General features: G+C 44.5%; 1 protein-coding gene across 1 annotated transcript in view; it reads left to right on the top strand.

Moving 5' to 3' along the window:
- Nucleotides 1-15,199: 15,199 nt before the first annotated feature.
- The window catches only part of grin3a (glutamate receptor, ionotropic, N-methyl-D-aspartate 3A), a gene marked incomplete at both ends in the record, with an annotated part of 132,976 nt that continues 126,168 nt past the window's right edge, over nt 15,200-22,007 (top strand). The window contains 3 exons of the mRNA XM_083638095.1: nt 15,200-15,484; nt 21,502-21,706; nt 21,749-22,007. The exon at nt 21,749-22,007 is cut by the window's right edge and continues 251 nt beyond it. Of these exons, the coding sequence (XP_083494221.1) occupies nt 15,200-15,484; nt 21,502-21,706; nt 21,749-22,007 (749 nt within the window). The remainder of the gene's footprint in view (nt 15,485-21,501; nt 21,707-21,748) is intronic.

The raw sequence follows: 22,007 nt of genomic DNA, 5'->3' as shown, positions 1-22,007 counted from the left end.
AACGGGTCATCCCTGGGCCTAGCATATTGTTTAACGGGTCATCCCTGGGCCTAGCATATTGTTTAACGCGTCGTCCCTGGGCGTAGCATATTGTTTAACGCGTCGTCCCTGGGCCTAGCATATTGTTTAACGCGTCGTCCCTGGGCGTAGCTTAACGCGTCGTCCCTGGGCCTAGCATATTGTTTAACGCGTCGTCCCTGGGCGTAGCATATTGTTTAACGCGTCGTCCCTGGGCCTAGCATATTGTTTAACGCGTCGTCCCTGGGCCTAGCATATTGTTTAACGCGTCGTCCCTGGGCCTAGCATATTGTTTAACGCGTCGTCCCTGGGCCTAGCATATTGTTTAACGCGTCGTCCCTGGGCCTAGCATATTGTTTAACGCGTCGTCCCTGGGCCTAGCATATTGTTTAACGGGTCATCCCTGGGCGTAGCATATTGTTTAACGCGTCGTCCCTGGGCCTAGCATATTGTTTAACGCGTCGTCCCTGGGCCTAGCATATTGTTTAACGCGTCGTCCCTGGGCCTAGCATATTGTTTAACGCGTCGTCCCTGGGCCTAGCATATTGTTTAACGGGTCATCCCTGGGCCTAGCATATTGTTTAACGCGTCGTCCCTGGGCCTAGCATATTGTTTAACGGGTCGTCCCTGGGCCTAGCATATTGTTTAACGGGTCGTCCCTGGGCCTAGCATATTGTTTAACGCGTCGTCCCTGGGCCTAGCATATTGTTTAACGGGTCATCCCTGGGCGTAGCATATTGTTTAACGGGTCATCCCTGGGCCTAGCATATTGTTTAACGCGTCGTCCCTGGGCCTAGCATATTGTTTAACGCGTCGTCCCTGGGCCTAGCATATTGTTTAACGCGTCGTCCCTGGGCCTAGCATATTGTTTAACGCGTCGTCCCTGGGCCTAGCATATTGTTTAACGCGTCGCCCCTGGGCCTAGCATATTGTTTAACGCGTCGTCCCTGGGCCTAGCATATTGTTTAACGCGTCGTCCCTGGGCCTAGCATATTGTAAATAGAATCGGAAGTTCCGATTGTATTTACAGTACACTTCCTGTGACTCATAAACCTAGCTCTGACTTATAATGTGAGTCGGTTTGACCAGGTGAGTCAGACTAGTTTGACCAGGTGAGTCAGACTAGTTTGAGCAGGTGAGTCAGACTAGTTTGAGCAGGTGAGTCAGACTAGTTTGACCAGGTGAGTCAGACTAGTTTGAGCAGGTGAGTCAGACTAGTTTGACCAGGTGAGTCAGACTAGTTTGAGCAGGTGAGTCAGACTAGTTTGAGCAGGTGAGTCAGACTAGTTTGACCAGGTGAGTCAGACTAGTTTGAGCAGGTGAGTCAGACTAGTTTGACCAGGTGAGTCAGACTAGTTTGAGCAGGTGAGTCAGACTAGTTTGAGCAGGTGAGTCAGACTAGTTTGAGCAGGTGAGTCAGACTAGTTTGACCAGGTGAGTCAGACTAGTTTGAGCAGGTGAGTCAGACTAGTTTGAGCAGGTAAAATCGCCAGCATTTTGAACAGGAAGTCGTGATACGATGGGTCAAGTGGGCGGGGCTGCATAATGTCAATAGACCTTATTCACTAACCCTGGACGCACCATATTGTTGACATACCGTCCTACAGCTGACAACTAGTAACGGCCTTATTGTCGTTTCTGTTCCATTACAAAATAGCGATGGTAATGACAGCAATAAAAACCCCACAGTTGTTGTTTGTAGGCTGCCGTTAATGCCTGTAATAAATAAACAAGAGAACGAGGTGAACAGACTTTGCTGTGAGGAGCTGTCAGAAAGTTTCACCTGTCTCTCCCAACTATCCACACACATCTCCTGTGCTGCTGACGTATCCCCAGTCTCGCTCCCTTCACGTCTGTGGACGGTAGAGATAGAAACAAACCACGGGGACTTTATTGCTGTCATTACTACAGCCGCGTGTAACGCAGGTCACCATCCGAACACAATTGGAACGATACAGGCAGGGCCGATTTTACCAACGGGCTTACCCGGGCTGAAGCCCGGGGCCCGGGACATCAAGGGGCCCAAAAAAAAAAATTTTTTTTTTTTTTTTTTTTTTTTTTTTTTGGGGGACCCTTGATGGTTTTTTTTGGGCCCCCTGTCCAGGGTCTTCGCAAAAAATGTTTTTTTTTACTGACGCCATTCAAATTTTTTTGCAGAGTAATAACATCCACTGTGAGAGGGTGTCCACCCGCTATGCCGACCACTCGCAATGCCGACCTTAGGTTTAGGCATGGGGGGTGGGAGAGGTTAGGTTTTGGGTTAGGGTCTGGGGGAGGTTAGGTTTAGGCGTGGGGGTGGGAGAGGTTAGGTTTTGGGTTAGGGTCTGGGGGAGGTTAGGTTTAGGCATGGGGGCTGGGAGAGGGGAGGTCGGAACAGTGAGAGGTCGGAACAACGACATGGAACCCTGTCAGAGGGCTCCCGAATTTATCGTGCTTAGGGCCTAGGGCAGCGATCCCCAAAGTCCGGACTCCGGTCCGCATCCGGACCCAGACGCCGTCCTATCCGGACCGAGCCCTATAACCTACAAATCATTGAGAATTGTTACATTTCACCGAGCCGGCACATGCTTTTCTACCCTTTACGGTAGGCTACTGGTTTAATCTGCCAGGAAGCTCACAGACCAATGCATGCGCTGTAAATCATCACACGTGATGCTACTGAGCCAATCAAATATCCGATTCGATTCTGCCTGTTCCAGTCGCCAGTCGGTTCCAGTGCTGCAGGCGAGAGATTGTCAGACACGGAGATATGCGAGAGTCATTTAACATGGTGTGCTCAAAAGAAACGAGTAGACCGCAAAAACAAAGATTTCGTTTTAATCCGGAGCAGGCAGACTTGATGTTCATTCATTGTTCTCACGGGCAGTTCAAAACCAGGCAGTATGTCAGTGCGATGCGATCCTAACCTGTCTGTGAAAGCGCCACAGGAGCAAACACACTCAAATCCAGACTGAGGGCACACTCACACATTCACTGCCCAACGGCATGTGACGTTTGCATTGCGAACGATCAATAGATCAGTTCGGCAACAGGCAGGCAGACAGACAGACAGACAGGCAGGCAGGCAGATAGATAGATAGAGACGCACTGAGACAGATAGATAGATAGATAGATAGATAGATAGATAGAGACAGACACTGAGACAGATAGATAGATAGATAGGGAGCTCACTTCTCTCAAGAGAAAAGGTGGAGTAAAAGGAAGAAAAGAAGATTTTCTTTCTCAAATTAAAACACTTTTAAGATGCACATTTTCCCAAAGCACTCTGTTGTATGTTATTTTTAAATGCAGCCATTATTTTACTTGAAATGAGAAAATAACATGTATTTATTATTATTGTAGGCTAGTTATTTATAATTAATCCAGTTAAATATGAAAACTAAATAAACATTGTTGATGTTTATTTTGATTTAACAGTCAGTCGTTGACTACATACAGACATTGTACCATTAGGCTACTGCAATCATTGAAGTAGCTTAAGTTCAATGGCACTGAATCATAACGCAAGCTACTGTACGTTACAATGTTCCGGACCTTTGCTTGAGGACATTTTCTCTAACTGGACCTCTATGAATTTTAATTGAGTGCCCCTGGCCTAGGGCTTAGAAAAGGAGAAGATACTGAATAATGACATCCCAACAGTATAATCCTAATGTTGATTTAAAATGAGATATTCCTTTAAATACGGCTAAAAAAGGTAAAAAAAAAACACTCAAATTTTTTTCCGACGGCGCCCAACGGGCCCCCCCTTCCGCTTGAGGGGGGGGCCCTGCAGAGATCAATAGCCCAGGGGCCCATGAAGTGTAAAATCGGCCCTGGATACAGGTAACGCTAACAGCGGCTAGCTTCCTATAAACGCTGCTCCACATGGGGACACCCCGGCATTCCGAAATGTCGGCACTCTGAAATACCGGCATTCCGACAAAATTGTCGGAATGGAGATGTGTCACGCCATTGCGAAAGAACCCTAACCCTAACCCTAACCCGGGGGACCGGCTGGAGATAACCTCTCCCAGCCCCCACCTCTAAACCTAACCTCTTCCCACCCCCCATGCCTAAACCTAACCTCATGCAGACCCTAACCCTAAACCTAACCTCTCCCACCCCCCACGCCTAAACCTAACCTCCCCCAGAACCTAACCTCTCCCACCCCTGTAGGCTAAACAACTCAAGATGCTATGTCGGAAAGGCAGACCTAATATCTTTCGCAATGGCGAAACCTTTTTTGGAGATAAAAAGGGCCGCCTCTCCGAAAGCATAGAAGTCAATGATCGGAATGCCGACACTTCGGAACGGCGAGAGGACCCCGCTCCACATAGGCTGTCACTTGAGAGCTGCAGCTTAATGTCAACAATATGGCGGCGGTGGGCGTGCCAGTACGTGAGTGACGTCAATCGAATAAGGTCTATAGGCATGGCAAAACAGCTCAAGGTGTACATGTGACAAAACAAGGTTGGGAACCACTGGGCTAATGTTCCCTTTGGCCACAAGACTGTAAAATGTAATGACAAGAAAATGAATTGCTTTTGGGTACAGCAGCAGCAGCAGCAGCAACAACAACAACAACAACAGTGATGATGGCTCTTTGAAAGATTCACTCTCACATCTCACCTTGCATGTCTCTCTATCTCTCTCTCTCTCTCTCTCTCTATGTGTCTCTCTCTCTCTCTCTCTATGTCTCTCTCTCTCTGTCTCCCTCTGTCTCTCTCTCTGTTACTTTCTTTTTGTTTTTTCTCACCTGTGTTTTGGTGTTATTCTCTCCTCTGAACTTGTCTCACCCTTGTATCTGCCATGCTCTCTACCCGTGACACGTCGTCGCCTCTCTCGCTCTGTCGCTCCGTCCCTCTTCTCCTCCTGTTTACCATGTGCACTTCTCACTACTCCTCTAAATCTTCCTCTCCTCCTCTTCCTGCTGCTTCTCTCTCCTTGTTTGCCCTGATCTCCATCTTGTCTCCTCCCATCAATCTCTCTCTCTGTGATTTATCTTCCTCTACTCCCCTTCCCTCCCCTTTGCTTCCTCTCCTCATCTCCTCCATTACCTCCCCACCTCCTCTCCTGTCCAAGCCTCTCTCTCTCTCTCCCCCCCCCTTCCTCTCTCTCTCTCTCTCTCTCTCTGTCTCTCGCTCTGTCCCTCTCTGCTTTCTCTTTCTCTACTTTCATCTCCTTTTGCCTCCTCCCAAACCAGTCACCATAATAAAATAATTTAAGTTTTACATTTCTGCAAACCACACATGTCCAATATCAACATTTATAAATCAAAGATCTATTATCCACATTTCAACAAGTCATCAAACCGCAGTAGCGTTTCCAACGTAAATCTGAAAATGTCGGCCCGCGTTTCCAATGTTAATTTGAAAAACTTGATGCAAATACTGTAAAACACCTTGGGTTATGCTGCCCTACAAATCATAACCGCAGTAACTACGCCAACACTGAAACTGAGAAAAATGGCTTTAAAGTTTTTTGACTGTCCAGCCAAATGAGATATAGGTTGAAAAGTGGCAATGCGCTTATTAAATATGTATATGTTATATGTATTTTTTGGGGGCAAAACAATTATCAATTACTTGACCTATGACCCCAGAAATGCAGATACGGCACTCTGTCTGTGTATTACCTTAAACAGATGTGTAGGTAGTACAAGGGAAAAGCGCAGTAACTACAATCTAATGTGCTTCTCCTGTCTTGTTTTTCACGAGACAATTGTAAACGGTTTTGATTTCGATACCACATCATATCTGTATTTAATTGTTTAATTGTTTACATGTTTAAAACATTTAAATGGATGAGTAACAGATAAATTCAGGGAATCCTGAAGTCAGTTGATGTAATCTTCACCACTGGTGTTGCTTTTTGGTCATCATTCTGACACAATTAATTAATGAGCACAGTTGTTTTATTATCTTAATTTAGAACAGGTTTTCTTTACAAATCAGATCAGCTTTTCAGATTGATAATTCATACAAGAACATAACAATATTTTGAATAAAATTAATTACAGACTGAGTCTGAATGCTGATAATTTATGCAGCAATGAAAAAGATTGTCCTGATGAGCTAGGTAGTGATACCAAACAATTATCACTATCTACAGCCAGATTAACACTTCCCAGTGGAGAACACAATTCCCTTCTTTATTGGATGATCTCTTATGGATTATTAGCTAGGAATACAGCATTTACGATTTTAAAGACACTGAAGACTCATTCATTAACAATTTGGACAGCTGTCAGTGCGCTCTCATATTGGGAATTGACTGGATTAACTAAACAGATTGTGCCATTATGAGTGATTGATATGTTGGGCTTTGGAAAGAGCGGGAAAATTGCAGTAACTACAAAATCCAACCAAAAACCAGTCTGAACCGCAGTGACTACACCTCAAAGTGTAGTTACTGCGGTTATCTCTGTTTAAGTCCAGCTGAAGCTCTGTGAAAGCAAATCAAACTGCAGTAAGTGTAGTTACTGCAGTTTTGTCTGGTTTTTGGTTGGATTTCGTAGTTACTGCAACTTTTATAGTCTGTTTTCTCAAATATAGAGCAAGACTGAACTTAGAAAATTTGTCACATGATAAAACAGATATCTAAAAGTTCAATTTCAATAATAACTCAATTTTGACCAAAATTGTAGTTACTGCGGTTTTGATTTGGAGGGCAGTATGGTTAGGCAACTAAAACAACTTTAACCAATTTGGTTAAGGTTAGGGTTATGGCTTGGGTTAGGGTTAAATAACAACGATGTTAAATGTGACTTACAGTTGGACTTTCAACATGGGATGAAACTGTGGTTTCCAGTGTCAGAGGCAAATGCTTATGTCCATCCACCACCAGCGACCATTTTCCACTGTGCTATTTCAATAGAGAGTCAAAGTCGACGTTACTTCCTGCTTCAGCATGCGTACTAAGGGATTTCATCCGCCATTATTTTCCATAGACATTTCGTAGAGTGCTTATAAAAAATAGCGATTCTGCTATATTTAGAATCAGGAGAGACCATAGAACATTTCACTCAGACCAAAACTAAATAATAATAATAATAATAATAATAATAATAATAATAATAATAATAATAAAAAACATCAAACAAATATTTTATATTTTAATCCGCTATTTTTACAGTTTGTCTGAGTGAAATGTTATGTCTCTCCTGTTTCTAAATATAGCTGAATCATTTGGTTTGACCAAGTAAAATTATTTTTTATAAGCATTTTACGAAATGTCTATGCATGGGAAAATAAATGGCGGATGAAAATCTCTGATACGCATGCTGAAGCAGTAAGTGACGTCGCTCTAGGCATACACATCTACATATCTAGAGCCTACTGGTCTGAATGAAATACTTGATCTGAGCCCATTTTTATCATGTATTAACATTTTGTATCTGCAGGTATAAAGCTCAACAGTCACGTGACATTTCTTACCCCGGAAGAGAGTTCCCCATTCATTTTCTCCATAGACTTTAAAAAAACAACTTATATAACGAGTTTTAAGGCTGGAACCAAGCCAACCTGTGACCTACTGAATCGTGAGTGACCATCAAACATTTCACTTGGAGCAAAAACAAAAAATAAAGACGTGAAAATCTAAAATTCACCCCCCCCCTCCCCTCCTCCCAGTTTTGCTCCAAATGAAATGTTTGATGGTCACTCACAATTCAGTAGGTCACAGGTTGGCTTGGTTCCAGCCTTAAAACTTGTTATATAAGGATTTGTCAAAATGCCATATGGACAAAATGAATGGGGAACTCACTTACGGGGCAAAAGATGTCACGTGGTGAGTGACTGTTCAGCTCTATAGATCTCCCCTGGCCCACCCTCTTCCCCTGTATAAAAGAATGTAGGTACTGCAGTATATTAGATGCCTAATGTTGTTTGTGACTATATATTGTTGCCAAGTTATGGCCTCATCTGTGTAAATAGTACTTGTTGTATGTGTAGTATTAACAGTAGTAAGTATTTTTCTAATCTTTTCATTTTTTCTAGTATCTCTATTTTTGATACTTGATACATATTGTTATACTCATTGTAACTCAGTGTGCTTGTCTCATCAAACATGCCTGTAAACTGATGTTGTGAGATGATCTGCTGTCACATGAACTGTAATGATTATCAGCTGTGGCTGTTGGCACGCAGTCTTTTTGAACCTTTTAAACCTTCATCAGGTGAAAAGCGAACTTGATGAAGCCACGATGTGAAACGCGCTGTTCGCTCTATTCTAAGTGAATTAAATTATTAAAAAGAAGTCTAACAATCCCCGTGTGCGCTGGATTCCTACATGTTCCCGAGCACGTATATAGAAATGTTGATATGCAACATATTTTTGGTTCAGAAATGTAAAATGTCAACATTTTATTCTGGTGACTGGGCTGCTCCTCCTCTCCTGTCCATCCCCCCCCCCTCTCTCTCTCTCTCTCCTTCTCTCTCTTCCTCTCTCTCTCTCCTTCTCTCTCTCTCTCTCTCCTCTCTCTCTCTCTCTTCCTATCTATCTTTCCTTCTCTCTCTCTCTCTCTCTCTCTCTTCCTATCCCATTCTGTGAGGTCATGCTGCTGCCATCAGATCGATCGAGGCCATTGATCTTCCAATATCCCGGTGGGCGTGCCTCTCATTTCAAGCCAGACCATTAGCCAATCATTAATCTAGATCAGACCATTAACCAATCATTAATCTGTGTCGCCCTCTTCAACTGAGCCTGCTGATTGGGTCAATGGCGACCCCTGACCTGTGGGTTACTGCGGGAACAGGACCCACATCAGTTAAACATTCCATCCTTCAACAGCTGTTAAGGTTCTAATTGGATGTTGTTAGACGTGATTGAATCAAACTATTTTATTAAGGACTGGTGGCTCTCTCTCTCTCTCTCTCTCTCTCTCACACACATACACACACACACACACACTTTATTAATTTTCTCTGCCACATAGAAGAAAATGAGATACTGTACAGCTTTCTATTCTATAACGTTTGAAATTCTACAATGGATCGTATGCCATGTGCACCTATGTGCAGCGAATATGCCACTGTCTCTGACTTGTCTTATCACTCTACTGCCTTATTGCTTGTTGTGTCTCTTGTTGTTTTTGCACTCATATGCCCTGTTATATTTTGTACTATGTTGTAAACGGAGTCCACAGCACAATAATTTCACACGTGATCCTTGTACTACGGAGTGACAATAAAAATCTTGAATCTTGAATCTTGAATGTACTGTACATACAGCCAACAAACCCAAACAGGTTGATACAGGGGAATATATACTGTATGTGTATTATACAATGCGAGATGTGGATGTATGCCATTCTTTTGGATTATGCATGACGAACTATAGCTGCAAATAAATCTCGATATGTTGAATGGAATATATTAAGAAGCATTGGCTGCCTCTGCTTTCTCTCTCTTTCTCTCCATCACACTTACTTAAACACTCCTAAACACACCCCGTGGCTCCATCACACCTCTATGCTATATGTTTTATTAACACCATAAGCGATGTGACTCCATGTTAACTGCTTCCATAAAACAAATGGTAAATCCAGCCGGCTGTCCCTCACAGCCCTCATGAGGGAGTATGAAGATGTTCTGTGCAACATGAGATCTGTCCTCTGGTCTGTCCCTCACAGCCCTCATGAGGGAGTATGAAGATGTTCTGTGCAACATGAGATCTGTCCTCTGGTCTGTCCCTCACAGCCCTCATGAGGGAGCATGAAGATGTTCTGTGCAACATGAGATCTGTCCTCTGGTTTATGCATGAAGCCAAAGCCAAAGGATCTGATGCCTCCACTGAGCTGTGCAGGATCTGATTTGGCTATATAGCCCTGTTGTATTCCTTCTTTCTCCATTCTCATCTTTATTCTATTTATTCATGTATTTATCTACAGCTCTCTCTCTCTGTATCTGTCTGTCTGTCTGTCTGTCTGTCTGTCTGTCTGTCTGTCTATCTGTATCTGTCTGTCTGTCTATCTATCTATCTATCTATCTATCTTCTCAGTTTCAGCCTGAGTCCGATGGGACCCGACCCAGCCCGACAGACTTGGGCAGACAATTTATGTTAATGAGACGGGCCGGGTCGTGCTGAGCAAAAAAGTTTTTTTTAATGCATTTACAGTAGACCAGATTGATACTCTCTCTTTATTCTCTCTCATTCTATTCCACACACACACACACACACACACACACACACACACACACACACACACACACACACACATGCATGTGTGCACACACACAGCTTAGAGTTCTCAGTTTCAGCCTGAGACCGACGGAACCCGACCCAGCCCGACGGGCTCAGGCTGGGGTCGCGCTGAGAATTGATGCTAATTGGTTGGGTTGGGTCAGGCTTGGGCTTCAACCTACTAGGGTCGGGTCGGGTTTGAATTTTCAGGCCCGTTGAGAACTCTACTGTAGGTTGAGTATTGTTGAAATGGGACACTTTGTTTTACATTCTGGAAACATTACTGAAGCATCCCAATGCCTGAAAGCTCCCAATTTGATACAGAAGAAAAATAAAAAGAATAAACCAAATACAGAATTGATTGACATATCTGACACCACTTTTTATTGTTTTATTATTATTATTATTATTATTATTATTATTATTATTATTATTATTAGGTTATACGGTATTCACAGCAAATGCTGGGAATAGGCACCTATTGTTTTTGCCCAGATTCTTCTTATTATTATGGTGATTGATTGTAAATGGCTCTAGCTCCGTTTCTGATTGGTGAAAAGTTTTCAAATTTGGCACACACATGGTGCACCCAGGTAAGCATTTTGTTTTACTCTGCCCAATGGGAGCACTACAGCGGTGTTTTACATTTTTAGGCCTTCGCAGGCCGTGTTATGCCATTGTGACATCATCACCATCCCTTACCTGCTTCCAATTAACATCGTGACTCATCAGTGATGTAATAGCTATAGTGACATAGGCCTAATCAGTGATTTCATAAATCTATAGTAGGGGGGATTCTGACCGACAATCAACATCCACTATCCTATCACATCATCGACATTCTATCTATAGGCTGCCTATCGATCGATCAATCTATCTAAACGGTTTGCTTATTATTATGAAGGCTATGTATGTATGTACTGTATGTACACGGCAGCTGAAGAAATTCAAAGTGTCAAAGGCCACGATGGTGCACTTCTACACCTCCATCGTTGAGTCCATCCTCACCTCCTCCATCACCGTCTGGTATGCTGCTGCCACTCTCAAAGACACTAACAGACTTCAGCGCATCATCCGCTGTGCTGAGAGGATAATCGGATGCAACCTGCCATCCCTCCAGGACCTGCATGCAGCCAGGACACTGAAGCGGTCTCGCAAGATCATGGCTGACCAGGCACGTGCACACATAGACATGAAAGGGGGCTTGAGCCCCTGCCTTTTTTTCAGTCTGTAAAAAGTGCCCTTTTTTTTTTCTTTTTTTTCTTCTTATAATACATTTTTCATTTTCATTCCAACAACACATGAACAAAACAAACAGCTCAGACACATGAAAAAATAAAATAAAAAGTGCCCTTTCCTGACCATGAATGCATTTCTAATGGTGCTTTGTATGGAAATTGCCCTTTCCATGCCATCACTGAAGGCAGCATTCAAAGAGAAATGCCTTTTCCGAGCTCTCTTGGCCTTGAATGCACCATTTGTAATAGGCCTCTGCATGGAGCAGTGTTTTTCTAAACCGCCCCTGAAGGCACCAACCCAAAAACGCACGTGGCCCGTCCCCGCCCACTCCAGCAGTGCGCACTCCACTCAGCCAGAGCAACCATGCAGACGGACAGCAGCAGCACAGGCGCACACAGTCTGACAGATATATCAGTCAGTCAACGTGAATCAGGTATGTATGTTTGTCAAAGTCTCATCCTAAAATGAGATATTCCTCTAAATCTGGTTAAAATTGGAATATTTAAAATGAGTTATACCCCTAAATTGGCCTTCAAATTGCCTCAAACTTCGGCTGTAGTGCCCTTTTATGAATTTGAGCCCCTGCCCCTGTAATGTTCTCTGCACGTCCCTGTGGCTGACCCCTCCCACCCTGGCCACAAACTCTTTAAGACACTCCCCCACGGCAAGAGACTGAGGTCTGCCAAGACCAGAACCACCCGCCACAAGACTAGCTTCTTCCCAACCGCCATCAGCCTCACCAACAAGGCCCGGAAACCCCTTCCGCCAAGGGCCTCACCAACAACCCCCACCCACACACACAAACTCACTACCTCCTCCTAAACTCAACTGAACCCCCCTCCCCCCCCATAAAACTGGAACTCATACTGTATCTAATTTAATGCCTGTCTAACTGGGACTGGTAAATTGATGTAAATTCCCTGCACATTAATGCCTATTTAACTTAGCTTGTACATTCAATGTAAACTCTTATCTAACTCTGACTGTAAATTCATGTAAATCCACTGCCTATTTAACGTCTATTTAACTCAGTCTGTAAATCTCATGTAAATCCAACGTAAATTAATATTTATCATCCACAGAAACCTTCACCACTCATAAGCCATTTTCACACATGCGCTTTATACCGGGAAATGACCAGAAAGCGGTGTAATGCCTTCATGTGTGAAAGTTGTTTTCCGGTATAAGCGCGACCCCGTCATCGCGGACATTTCACCAGTTCGGAGGTTGTCATAAGAGCGGTATGTCTGCTTCATGTGTGGGCGTGCTCCCCCCCCTCCCCTCTCTGCTCGAGAGAGGCCAGTCCTTCAGTCCTCCTCCAGTCAGTCTTGCAAGCCACCCAACGTTTGTTGAGAAAGCAAATGCACGAAGCGAAAGTATTTCGCTTACTTACGTTGCTGACAGCGAAGGCAAGCCCGGACACATCAAACAAAGCCAGTCTGTAAAAAGTGCTTCAACACGACGCAGGTGAACGGATAAACATCGAACCAGCCAGGCTATTTCTCTCCGACAGGGATCCCAACTTCTTCAAATATTTCACTTCAAAGACTGGTTAGCGAATGTGAAGGATACAACATACATGCCCTCTTAAGTCAAACGAGTGTGATTTATTGTGTGACAAGCAAACTTATTTCACCATCGGAGTTTTGCCGACCCCCAAAATAAGGACGATTCCCCATCCAAGTGCACATGTCACTCCCCACCCGCTCTGCAGTGCCCCCCCCCCCCCGACCCCCCTCAAATACAGGTAATTTGACGGCTATATTCACACATGTGAGCCCTCAGGTGTGAAGGGAAATTCCGGGAAATGCCCAATATTGATTTACAGGCAATGTTCCTGTACGCATGTGTGAAAACGGCTATATTGTATATTGACTCGATTTGATTTGATTTGATTGCACTTGCAACCTTGCGATTGCTGTTAGTTATCTTCCTACTTCTTATCCCTGTATATTGATGTGACCGCTACGCTGCATACAGACACTAAGACAAATTCCTCGTATGTAACTTGCATACTGTGGCAATAAAAGTGATTCTGATTCTGATGTATGTATGTATGTATGTATGTAGCCTATGTATGTATGTATGTATAGCCTATGTAGCCTATGTATTTATTTATGTATTTATTTATGTATGTATGTACCGTATGTATGTATGTATGTATGTACCGTATGTATGTATGTATGTATGTATGTATGTATGTATGTATGTATGTATGTATGTATGTATGTATTTATTTATTTATTTATTTATTTATTTATTTATTTATTTATTTATTCATTTATTCATTTATTTATTTATGTAGGCTATGTATGTATTGGTTCTCTTTCATTTAATTTTATATTATTTTATGTATTTTTATTACTTTTAGTATTTGAGCATTGTTTTGTATTTTAGTATTGTATAGTAGTCTATAGTCTATGTCTCTCTTTTATCATTCTTTGTACTTATGCTTGTTTCGTGTTGTTTGTATTGTCTGTCCTAGACCAAGGACCACAATGGAAACAAGTCTTTGACTTTATTGTGTTTTTAATCCTTGATGATGTTTTCCGAGATGCATGTCCTCTGTTCCATGTTTTCTTTGTTACAATACATCAAATAAAATCAATCAATCAATCAATCAATGTATGCGTTATCCAGCTTATTAGACTATCCAGTATCCAATAGCCTCTCGACAGTCTAGTCAGCTGGGGGTGGGTGGGGAAGGGGGTGGGTGGATGTTGTGTTGGTAAGGAAGGGGTTAAATCGGGGGGGGGGGGGGGGGGTGTTGGGGAGGTGCGCAGAAGCCCAGCTCTCGTGCCGCGACCGGGAGGTCTCGCCGGTCAGTGTCGGTACAGAGGGTGAGAGCAGCAGCTCAGCGCGCGCTCTGGACAGCTCGCACTTGGAAACAAAATATAACCGGACGAAGTGATGCCTTGGCTGCTCGTGCGCTCTGGATGTCAATGGAATATATTTCTGTTTTTCTGCTGAGCCATCAGATATTTCCCTCAATCCGCAAGTGGTGGATGTCACTGTTTAGGAATGTCTTTGATGCGCAGTGACATTTGTCCCGGTATTTCCCCTCTGGGCTTCCCTACTTTTGATTTGCTCCAGCGCGTCTCTGCCGTTGGAATCCACATCGGTTGGAATACGTGGGATGTTACCGGGTGATTCTTCACTGTTCAAACATGGTTCCGAATGATGGAAATGTTTTGAGATGACAAGCGGCACTTCTTCTTTGGGTTCACGTTGTGCGCAGCGGCTGGTGGACATTCTCACCAGCAGCCTGTTGTGTGTGCGTGCGCGTGTGGCTGTGTGTCGGTGGTGGAACGCGCCTCAGCGGCAGCTTGTTGTGTGTGCCTGTTGTTGTGTGTGTCTGTGCGTGTGTCGGTGGAGGAACGCACGCGCAAGTTTGCCTCGAGCTGGACGTGGAGCGGGTCTGCACGCGGCCCCGGTGCTCGGCCGGTCTGCCCTCGGACGGGGTTTGTGGTTTATTAGATGAGGAGAGATAGGCTACGATATATGCAGGCAGACTGAACAGTTATCAATGCAAGTAGCCTACAGTGTTTATAAGGACGCTCATTTGCTTTCAGCAATTTGTGAAAATGAGAGATAAAAACAGTGAGATAAAAAACAGAAGGTAAACTCAGTATGGCTACAAGACATAATAGAGCATGAGGTAAACAAAAGAAGAGAAAAAATCATGTAAAAAAAGAGCTAGGCCTGCAAGAAACATAGCCTACAGTTAGCCTATAAACAGCTACAGAAAACTAGGCATGAGTAGGCTACAAGTTGCTGAATGAACCAGGATTTGGTAGGCTACTGTGGAACTGGAGTGGTGGTGGTGATGATGATGATGATGATGAAGAAGATGGTGGTGGTGGTGGTGAGCGGCCCAGGAGGAGCTCGTGCAGGTACCGGGGTCCCGCTGCTGCTGTGCGCGCTCGTGCTGCTCGCGCCCGTGCCGTGCGCGCACTCGCACCCGCAGCCGTGCCAGGTGCTGAAGCGCATCGGCCACACCGTGCGGCTCGGCGCGCTGCATGTGCAGCCCCGCCTCCTCGCGCCAGCTACGCCCACACCTGAGGTAAGCTTTCTTGTGTGACTTTAAACATTCCCCGTCATAGTATTCGTTTTTCTTATTTAGCTTCATCCTGAATTGTGGCATGAATACAACTTCCTTGTATTGAGTGAGTGAGGAGGAAGACAGACTACTAGGGCTAATAGGCCTACCCACCTTTTGAATGCCCCGCTGTGTGCAAGGTCCTGGTCTAGAACGTGACTGATTGCTGCAGCTGGCGCGTTTCCTCGTCAAACTCCGACGCTGAAAAAAAAAGTTGCTTGTCACAAAGAAATAACACTGGTTTGACGACTTATTTGAGGGAATGTAAGGATGTCATCTATCACATCCGGCTAACCTGTTGCTCTTTGAACAACTCGGGATATTTATCGGCGAGATGTTTGGCCAAGCTGGACCTGATACGATGGGGATCAGCGTGACGTCACTTGCCACCCAGAAATGCGGAACTCCGCGCGGCAGTTAATAGTTTGAGTTGTGTCAAACAAACGTTACTGTAATATCTCAAAAACTATACATCGCATCGCTTATATTTTGACATTCTGAGTGAGAGCAGAAGTAGCTCAAGAGTCTGATGTGTAATATATGCATGTCGTGTTAAAGTTGTGCGAACTGTCGCAGTTTTTAAAATGTAAACGGAGTTAACTGGCTAGAGTCAGCCACTCACGCCTCGCGGTTTGTTTACCAAAATGCTGCTCGGCTGATCCCTCGTATTACTCCTAAGGCATCATGGCAGCTAGGAATAAGGTGAATTAGAGAGCCAAAGTGAACGTCACTTCCTGCCCTGCTCTGTGTACCAGCGTCTGAAAAAATGGGAGGAGGGGCCGGGCGCTTGGGGCGATGCTGCCGTCCCTGCACGTCTTGTGTTTGTTGATGCTGTCGCTGTGCAACTTCAACGTACGTTTCAAGCTTAAACTAGTCCATGGGCCAAGGCTCAAATTTTGACATATCGGTACCACCTGAGGTGACCGCACGATTTTGTTATTTTTGTCTTCCTACATGTCTCTAGTTTATATTTTGGTATGATAACCCTTCCGATTTGGTAGCTTAAGGATAGTTATCACTCTGTAAACAAACCTACCCCCAAAAACTGACAAAACCCTGATTTCATCATATCTCCTGAACCACACATGATAACGCAGAAAATGTGATGTCTACCCCTATGTTTTCATGGTCAGGGATTACAATGACACCCTATACAACATCATAAACTGTTCACATGAATAGTTAATGGTGAATTAAGTGGTGTTTTGGTGAATTCAGTGGTGTTTTGAGAAGGATACAATGCAATTAGTCCATGGGCCAATGGTGAAATCGGTACCACCTAAGGGGACCGCGCAATTTTTGTATTTTTGTCTTCCTACATGTCTCTAGTTTATATTTTGGTATGATAACCGTGCCAATCTGGTAGCTTATTGATAGTTATCACTCTGTAAAAAACCTTCTCCCATATAAATGACAAACCCCTGATTTATGTGTATTAGTCCAGATGATATGTGAAAATCATGTTCACTTTTTCATAAAAGCATGAAACTTGGTACACATATAGTTTGGGGCCCCGTAAATCTTCAGAAATTAAGCCATCACAAAAATGCCTCGCGGTGGCCATTTTAATTCCGCCATAAGTGAATTATGTAGTTTGCATCATATCTCCTGAACCACACATGATAACACAGAAAAGGTGATGTCTATCCCTATGTTTTCATGGTCAAGGATTACAATGATACCATATAGAACATCATAAACTGTTAAAGTAACTAAGCAATGGTGAATTTAATGACGTGAGAAGGAAATCACAGTTTCTGATAACTGATGCTATAACCTCAATTCCATGACCACTCTCTGGCTAAGATTTTTTGATGAGTAATTTGACTTCTATGGGCCTTTTTGTTAAAATAGCCCCCAGGCCCCTCCCAAACATCCTCCGACTTTCTGCCAGATGGCCAAATCCAAGATGGCCACTGGTACAATCTTGAAAAATTTACTTTTGAACCAGAGCACCTAGAATAATGTATGAAGACACTTTTCGGTGTAAGTCAACCACAAAGAATCTGATTCTGACATAACATTCTGTCATAATGTTGACCCACAATTCCAAGATGGCTGCCATCCAGTAGCGTGAAAACTTAACTTTTGAATGGCAACATATACGTATGTGGTGTTTGGGGTTTACCATTTTTAGAGTAAGGACGGAGATTAACAATGGTGAATTATAGCTATTTTAATTGCAAATCCATGCCGACCAAACATGGTTTAGTAATGACAATTATTGTGTTTTGAGGGTAATTTCATAATTATGTTAGTCTCGCTGGCCACGGCCAGCCTCCCCTCCCTACCGGGAGAGGAGTCTGGCGCCACGGAAACAGGCAACTGGGATAAGCCCTCCCCTGCTCTACAGCTGCTCCCCATTGGAGCGACTGTTTCAGTGGGTGCCGGATGTCTGCTCCCGGCTTATTACAAACTCTGTCATTGGCTCCGACCACGTCAATCAGAGCAGCTTCCGCTCCCTCCTCCCTGTGTGTCGCTGTAAATAGTGCCCTGCCGCCTCAGTGAAAACAACAACGCTAACTAGCTAGCAAGCTAACGGCAGAAACCTACACGCTAGCTCGTTGCTACACGCTGAAAAGGGCAAGTTGGATTGTTGGAAACTATTTTCCAAGGGCACTGCCGCTAAGCGCCGCCCATCGCAATCCCACTATGGAGACCTGCGTGGGAGGGGAGGCTGGCCAGCGAGACTATGGGAAAGGTGAAGGTGAATAGCCTATGTCCATTGTCCAACAAGTTTTCTCAATTAATTTCCCTCTTTGCGATGTGATAAAAGTTTCTCAGTGAGTTATAGTTGATTGCATTGCCTCACTGAATTATCTGCTAATATCCAATTTTAGCAGCAGAATTTGATGTCCTGGCGTGGGCACGTCCGTGTGTAATGACATATCCAAAAGGAATTTTACTCTGCGCTGTGCTGCACAGCATAGAGATTATGGTGCGCTCAAGCGCAGCAGAGTATTTAGCGCGTAAGAGGTGCTTTTTTTTAGGGTGTAAGAGGTGCTGCCCCGTATTCTGAGCAGAAACGGCTGATTGTGGCACGCCTATGTCCAGTAAAATTATAACAGGCATGCGCTTGTGCACGCCCCCAATTTGCATTGCGCGCGGCGTACCGCTTTTGCGAAGATAGGGCGTCTGATCTATTTTTGTGTGAGACCCGCGAGTGATTGTGTGAAGCCAGATAGGAAGTCAGTACAAGTGGTCACCGGCGCGGAGCAAAGCAGTGCGTCTGGTGTGAATGGCCAGGGTCCTGCTCGAGCTGAATTTACACACAGCGGCACTTCGCGTCTGCAGCATCACAATCATCTTCCACCCTCCTCCCTGCATGCATGCTCCAACCCGCTCTGACTGACTGGTGGCGACCATTTATGGATTTCGTTTCCACTCCCTCCGTGTCGAATCTGTCTATCTCAAATGCCTGTGCCACTGTGAAACAACAACATCAACAATGCTAGCTCGTTGCTACATGCTGAAAACGGTTGGATCTGGATTGTGCAATAAAGCAGGCCTGCTTGATACGTTTGGTGGATAGTTGTAAAGGTGAACGGAGCCTTTTTCCCCTATACCAGGGTGGAGGTATTAGCAGCCAGACTCTGCCATTGTAGGGAGGGAGTCTGGCAAGCGAGACTACCCGGGAAGGAACTCAAGGTAGGAGCTGCTGAGATGGAGTGGAGCGCTCCAAGGCAGTGATTGACCTGGTTGTGGTCAACTTGTAAACCTCCACGAGTTGCTGGAATATTGTGTTTTTGATGAATGTGTGGCCTTATTCAACTCCAACATCACATACAGGAAGACGCAGAAGAGCAAGCGCATCTAGAAGAAGCTCTATCTCCAATCTGTAGGGCTGCAAGAACCCTACATCACTCTCGTTGACATGGGCATGATGATGGCAACTCCATCAGCAATTGGATTGGCAGACACAAGATGGCACCCCATACAAGTGGTCGGACTATGTCCACAAGGTGTCATCCATCATCCTTGTCCGCCATGGTGATGTTGACATATCTGTGTGATCGACCGGTATGACACAGCATACTTGGCTAAAGATGATGAGCAGAATCTGATGATTCAGAATCTATAGCTACAGCTAATAAAAAGAGCTTATTTTAGTTATCTTGTCATACATTCATTAAATATTTTAATGCAAGAAATCCTGGGGGTAGTTGGTACAGCAGTACCAAGGTAAAATGGGTGTTGACATTAACATATTTTCAGTGAACATAATTCTGAAATGACTCCCAAAACATCCACCATTGTTAATCTCCTTCCTTGTGGTAAACCCCAAACGCACAGTATACCTTCCCATTCAAAAGTTACATTTCCACAATACTGGATGGCAGCCATCTTGGAATTCTGGGTCAAAACTATGCCATAATGTCAAACTGATGTCAGAATCGGATTCCTCGTGGTTGACTTACACCGAAAAGTGTCTTCATACATTATTCTATGTGCTCTGGGTCAAAAGTCAATTTTTTAACATGGCGCCAGTGGCCATCTTGGATTTGGCCATCTGGCAAGGAAAATCCCAGGATCCTTAGGAGGGACCTGGGCGCTATTTTAACAAAAGGTCTATATAAGTCAAATCACTCATCAAAACATCTTAGCCAGAGAATGGTCATGGCTTTGAAGTTATAGCATCGGTTATCAGATACTGTCATTTCCTTCTCACAACGTCATCAAATTCACCATTGATTAGTAACTTTAACAGTTTATGATGTTCTATATGGTATCATTGTAATCCTTGACCATGAAAACATTGGGATAGACATCTCCTTTTCAGTGTTAGCATGTGTGGTTCAGGAGATATGATGCAAACTACATAATTTGCTTATGGCAGAATTAAAATGGCCGCCACAAGGCATTTTTGCGATGGCTCAATTTCTGAAACTGTACAGGGCCCCAAACTATAAGCGTACCAAGTTTCATGCTTTTACGAAAAAGGGAACATCATTTTCACATATCATCTGGACTAATACACAGAAATCAGGGTTTTGTCATTTATATGGGGGTAGGTTTGTTTACAGAGTGATAACTATCCTTAAGCTACCAAATCAGCAGGGTTATCATACCAAAATATAAACTAGAGACATGTAGGAAGACAAAAATAACAAAATCGTGCGGTCACCTCAGGTGGTACCGATTTTTGCCTTGGCCCATGGACTAAACTGTGTCGACTCGGTAACACATTTAGATCTTCTGCAACGGGCGTGCTGCATTGCCTAACACTGCAATACACACACAGAAAGGCATTCCCCGTACGGGCAGTCTCTTTCCCCCTGGCTGTCACCTGCGCTTTCACTGCAGCCATCACTGGGATCACTGTCAGAGTCGGGAATTATCCTGGGTTCTTCTTCTCCACCAACCTCCACCTGTCTCTGATCTGCCTCATTTTGTTGTCAAATAATCAGCTATAGAATAAGCAGCTATAGAATAAGCAGCTATAGATAATCAGCTAGAATAATCAGCTATAGATAATCAGCTAGAATAATCAGCTATAGTTAATCAGCTAGAATAATCAGCTATAGATAATCAGCTAGAATAATCAGCTATAGATAATCAGCTATAGATAATCAGCTAGAATAATCAGCTATAGAATAAGCAGCTATAGTTAATCAGCTAGAATAATCAGCTATAGATAATCAGCTAGAATAATCAGCTATAGATAATCAGCTATAGACCGCGTCATGCTTGCATCTTTGGAACACAGTAAAAAACAAATTATTTTGCGCCTTTCATGATTCAGTGCCCGCGTATCATGCATGCGTGCAGGTGCACGACGATGAACATGCAGGCATGCAGGGAGAGAGAGAGAGAGAGCGCGCGCAAATGAGCAAGTGAAGAAGAAAAAGTAACGTTTTACTTTCAACCGCGAAGCTTAACGCGCTGACTAACTCGTGCCTGAGGAGAGGAGGGAAAAAGACAAACAAACACAGGTTTATCAGGCACTCGCACCGCGTGGAATTTGTACTTTCCCCCTCAAGAAAAAAAGTCGCACATCATGCGACTATTTTGGTCGCAGTCTGGAGCCCTGCACAGGGGACAGTGTGGAGCCCTACACAGGGGCCAGTCTGGAGCCCTGCACAGGGGCCAGTCTGGAGCCCTGCACAGAGCCCAGTCTGGAGTCCTGCACAGGGGCCAGTCTGGAGCCCTGCACAGGGGCCAGTCTGGAGCCCTGCACAGGGGACAGTCTGGAGCCTTGAACAGGGGACAGTGTGGAGCCCTGCACAGGGGACAGTGTGGAGCCCTACACAGGGGCCAGTCTGGAGCCCTGCACAGGGGCCAGTCTGGAGCCCTGCACAGGGGCCAGTCTGAAACCCTGCACAGGGGCCAGTCTGGAGCCCTGCACAGGGGCCAGTCTGGAGCCCTGCACAGGGGACAGTGTGGAGCCCTACACAGGGGCCAGTCTGGAGCCCTGCACAGGGGCCAGTCTGGAGCCCTGCACAGGGGCCAGTCTGGAGCCCTGCACAGGGGACAGTCTGGAGCCCTG

This window comes from Poromitra crassiceps (assembly GCF_964638095.1).
Source record: "Poromitra crassiceps genome assembly, chromosome: 6".
NCBI lineage: Eukaryota > Metazoa > Chordata > Actinopteri > Beryciformes > Melamphaidae > Poromitra > Poromitra crassiceps.
This window is presented reverse-complemented; position numbering and strand designations above follow the sequence as displayed.